A 5089-nucleotide genomic window follows, 5' to 3' on the forward strand; every position below is an offset into this window, starting at 1 on the left:
GCCCAGAGCCTCTTTCTAGAGGCCGTTGTATTTATTTCCACAATGGGCCTTTTTCCTAGTCTTGGAATAGTCCCTCTATCACTTCAGAATTCTACGACCTCTTCTTAATGCATATGTAAATCAGGCCTTGGTTTGAGAATTTAATTAACTGTGATTGAAAGTTACCTATGGGAGTTTAAAAGTTCAAATCTAAAAAAATCCATGCTATACCCTCCTTTACTCCTATAAATGTTTAAGTTCCTTGACATCCACAGATTTGTGCACTACGCGCAGAGGCTTTAAAGACCCTGCAGACACACTTCTGAGCATACACACAGGACCCTGTCTAGGCTGAATATAGTTCCAAATATTTATTTTGTTTAAAAATCAGAGGAGAGCCTCTGGCTAGTATAGTTTGATGTAATTGGGCCTTTTGTCATTGTAAAATGTAGATATTGTCTATAATACAATGGAATTGTGAGGAGCTTAAATATGTCTAATCTCCACCAAACAAAATATGAATAGACTATTAAAATACAGTCATTTTACAGCCTAGAAAGTAGAAATTAATCAGTTGCTTTACTCACAATGAAGCTTAGTAAAGCTTCATGTATGCTTATGGCGCTGTATAAATTATTATTATTAATAACAATATTTAATCACTGTGCAGGGAGGAAAAAACATTGTCAAGAATCAGTTAAGGACATGGATTTCTGTTACTTTTGCCCCAGCCGGCATCATTTTGCTGCATTTCCAGCTCACCCTTATCTGTATTCATGGGATGGCTTAGCAACCTGGTGTTGCTGGGGTGGGCTGGGAAACACATCCCAAGCATCCTGTCCCTGTGGCAAGTGTAATGTCTATACAGGGGTCATTTCGTAGAAAAAGAGGTGCAGGGGCTCATTAGCACAACTCATTAGCATAACTTATTTGCATATGCCACACCCCCTGACATCACAACACCCACCTCTCAGGCTCCACTGGACTATTTTGGATTGCTAGTTATTGGGGGGGACGGGGACGTGCAGATCTGTCCTCACAGAGGAGGGAGAGCTTGTACCTGAATAAAACTTGGTTTTAAAGGTGCCACTGGATTGTTTTCGACCGGGGGGGGGGCTGGGGGGGGGCTCTGCAACTTACTTGGCTGCTTCTTGCTCTGAGGGCTGTTGTGAGCAGGGGGTGGGGCTTGTTGCATTGTCCCGCCCCCTGGGCTCTTTATTGCCGGAGCTCCGCTCCTGTGCGCTCCTGCAGGAAATGACCCCTGTGTCTGTATCAGCTTTGAGTCTCATGCTTGGAAGTGGAGTGGAATCAGAACAGTTTCATTCACCTCCATCAAAGCAAATGTCTTTTTCCTCCTCTTTAAATAAATGACATCTCTGCCTTGTAAGCAGCCAGCCAAGTGACTAACTTCAAGAAAGTTTTGCATGTGTGCCTTGGAGCGTGTTAGTCAAGGGTCTGTTTCTTTGCTTGGCTTTTTTTGGACCATGCTTAAAATCATGTATACCTCCCTGTAAGAATACCTGACTCTGTATCTTATCTGTATTCAAACCTCTCCATACATTTATGTATGTATGTATGTATGTATGTATGTATTTATTATTCTCCCCCCCCCCATACATTTATTTATTGACAACAGTTCTATCCCTCCTTATCTCCTCGGACGCAAATTCTTCTTTTCTTGCTTAGCAACGGCTGCTAAGTAGCCTATGGAGCGCAGCTGGAGAAGAAGGGACTGTCTATCACTGCACTGGAGGGATCTGTTGGCAAGCAGCTGTTGGTTTCTGTTAAGTAACAAGCTTTCCAGATGTTTGTATTGGCTCTAGCCTAGCACAGCTGTTAAACTGGGCATGCCTTTCTCTTCTCAGCAGGGAGAAGTTCTTCGTATTTACTACGCATACCTCCTAACATGGTTGGAAGTGGGAAGTGGGGGGGGGGTTATTCTCTGCTGTACTGCAGGCTTCAGAGTCACTCTGCACATCATGCCAAATGAAGAGGAAGATTGTGGGACTCCTGGACTATAGCCTGAGATGCTAGTTTACTATACCCAGAACTATATATTTTATATATTCCCCTCTGTTAAAAACTTCCTGGCAGAAGAAGGCTATGCTAAATATTTCTTGTTGAAATACTGGTTTATTACACTCAAAAAGTTTTTTAAAAAATATGTGGGCAACACTAAACAAATGGACGACTCTACTGGCACTGCAGGTTGGAGTGGTCATTCCAGAATCTTCTGTTTCATTCTGCACAATGTATAAATCAGCTGTCAGTTTAAAATTTATCAGGTTTAGGGGTTTTTTTTGTTTTATTTAAAAATGGTGCCTCAGTGTTAATGACTTTAAATATGTATATATGTTTATAAACATTCCTATATAGTTGTGTAATCTTGGGCAAGTATCTTCTGCTTTTAGTGCCTCAATGATTCAGCAGTAAAATGGGGGAAAGCAAAGCTTAAAATACTTTCAGCTTCCATTGATGCTGCATTCTGATTTGCAGTCAGATTTGCCTTAGGTTGGTAGTTGCAAAGGAAGCTAAAGGCATTTAGAGCCCAGAGTCCCCTGTTTTTCAGTCAGCAGAAAAGATTAAGATGGTTCCCTGTGGCTGTTGCTCCCTCTTCCTGAAGGTGTCTGAAGAAGTTAATGTGAGGTAAAAATGTAATTAGATGGCTATAAAGTGCAAATTATTTATGTCTGACGCCCAGTCTATTTGGACTCCTGGCCTCCATTTTTCCCTGTTATGAGAAGTGCTTGCTCACTTTGGGGGAAGCACCAGGCCAGCTAGACCACTGTGGATGCCAGATACTCTGACCGATTTTCAGTAAGCACTGCGCACCCCTTGCCTTGGCAAATACAAACAGGCCATCTGTGTAATGATGATGTCTTGGTTTGTCCTCATTTCAGAGCTGGGATACAGAGCTGGAACCTTTTGCCAAAGACTATGCAACGAAATGCATCTGGGAACACAACAAGGAGCGTGGCTGGCGAGGCGAGAACCTCTTTGCCATGACTGGTGACTTGTCTGTGAAGACAGCAGTGGAAAACTGGTACGACGAGTACCAGCATTATAATATGACCACACTGACATGTGCAGAAGGCGAGATGTGTGGCCATTATACCCAGGTACCTGTCTATATTACATGCTTATTGGAAATTAGGTCAATGACTGAGAAATGGCACTAACTGCACAAAAAGAACAAACTCCATGGTGATAGGCCCCATTGTCTAGAATAATATAAAGGGCATTCTACAACTGAATGCTGGGAGCTGTATAGTCTCTTGTTTTGACTGCATAAAGTCCTCGTTTTAGTCCTCAACCATAACCAATATTCAGCAAAATGTCACCCCCCACAGCTTTGTCTCAGGAAAAGTACACACCCACACCCACACCCACACACCCAGTCAGTGTTATACTAGTGATATCTCTATTTGGTACTAATGATCTAATCCCTGTGCAATGGATAGCCATCTTTTGTAGCTGTTCAGAGAACTTTACCTACCCACTGTGGTAAAATGACTTCTATAGGGTTTACTCAGCAGGCACTACTTAAGCTGCTAGTCCTCAACAAGGAGCTGACAACTTTCAGTGAATCCACACATTCCCTCTCAGATTTAGAGTTTAGTAAGAGCTGTCAGCTGTTGGCCTTTAAGAGAATAGCAGTTTGAAACAACAACAAGATCTCTAACATGGAACATTTTTACCAAAAAGATCACATGTATTGAAGTATTCTGTTTTCCTAGAAAGTTTACATTTTATTCTCTCCTTGTTCTCTTTGGGAAAATAAGCTGAGCAAAAGTATTAATTTAATAAGGGGCCTGGTTTTTAACATACCTAAGTAATCATTCTTAGCCGTCCCGAGACGCCCGTCCCCGCTTCGCTCTTTTGGAGGCCCCTGAACAATCGGGTGGGCTCCGCTCTGCTTCCTGGAGGGAGGTGGAGTGGCAAGGAGCTTCTTTGGCCACCCCTGCTGATGGCAATCGGGGACGTGGAAAAAACCATGGCTGCCATGTTTTTTCTTTACAGCGACCACCCGTTTTTATTTTATTTAATTTAACAAGATTCACCAGCACATTGCAACGAACATAAAAGACTGCGTAGGATCAAGTTAAAGTCGAGTTGATATGGATTTTAATACCCCCAAGAGACATCTACTGTAAGAAAACGGCTTTGAAAAGTTCTGGAGAAGAGGTTTGTGCTAGAATGGAGGGGTAAGAAAAAAGAAACCTTACTTGTTAAAGAGACTCTCAGCTGAGCAGGAGCTTTCTGTTCTCTCCGACAGTTCAGAAAGTGTGAGCTGATGTATAAGGCTTTTTCATGGGTGCAGGGACCATGTGACTCCAATTTCAGAAAAAATTCTCTTAAAGAATATAGAATACAATTGACACACAAGAATAAACCACAGTTGAATAGCAAAAGACTACAACGTCTGAGCACAGAGAAAATTAAACAGGTTTAAGCACACATCCTCTTCCCCAAAATCTACAATTTATCTCTATGATGTTAGGGAGATAGAAGAAACGTCTTAATGGTTCCAAGTTTGATGTTCAGGCTCAGTCTATCTCAGATTGGTTTGGTTGCCTTTTTTCAGACCATATGCCTGTGTGTGTGTCCTTTGGTGTCTTGAGGATAACCGCTCTCCAAGAATGGCTTTCCCTGAATGTTTTTCTAAGGATGGCTTTTTAAAGAGAGACCTTCTTTCTACAGTTACCTCCCCATCAAAATAGGCCAAGGCAGGGAAAGGTGAGCTCAGGATCATTTGGCTATCATTGTGTATGATCAGGCCGGAGCCCAGTCTTTCCCTTGTCCTTTTGGATTGCATTAATTACTCTCCTTCTGGTTTTGTGGCCTTTGTGTAGGAGTGATGGTGGTGGTGGTGGGGAGAAGTAGTTGTTTCTTTTAACCAGACTACCTATCAAGGAAGTTTGAGCATATCTGAGCATTCACAGAGTGTAAACCCAAAATTCACAAAACAAAGCAGAAAATGCTTAGACTGTTATTTGGGTGAAATGTCATTACATCACACTTACCCCTTTCCTGCTTCTACCATTGCTGCTGTTTTGGGGAGTTTGTCTTTTAACCCACCCCCCCACCCCCCCAAACAACCCACAAAAGC

The 5089-nt window shown here is 42.3% G+C and overlaps 1 protein-coding gene across 1 annotated transcript in view; it reads left to right on the forward strand.

Moving 5' to 3' along the window:
* PI16 (peptidase inhibitor 16) overlaps positions 1 to 5089 on the forward strand; it is a 32119-nt gene that overhangs the window by 14049 nt on the left and 12981 nt on the right. The window contains exon 2 of the mRNA XM_015419441.1: positions 2880 to 3098. Within this exon, the coding sequence (XP_015274927.1) occupies positions 2880 to 3098 (219 nt within the window). The remainder of the gene's footprint in view (positions 1 to 2879; positions 3099 to 5089) is intronic.

Source organism: Gekko japonicus, unplaced genomic scaffold, assembly GCF_001447785.1.
Source record: "Gekko japonicus isolate JY-2015 unplaced genomic scaffold, Gekko_japonicus_V1.1 scaffold591, whole genome shotgun sequence".
NCBI classification, from domain to species: domain Eukaryota; kingdom Metazoa; phylum Chordata; class Lepidosauria; order Squamata; family Gekkonidae; genus Gekko; species Gekko japonicus.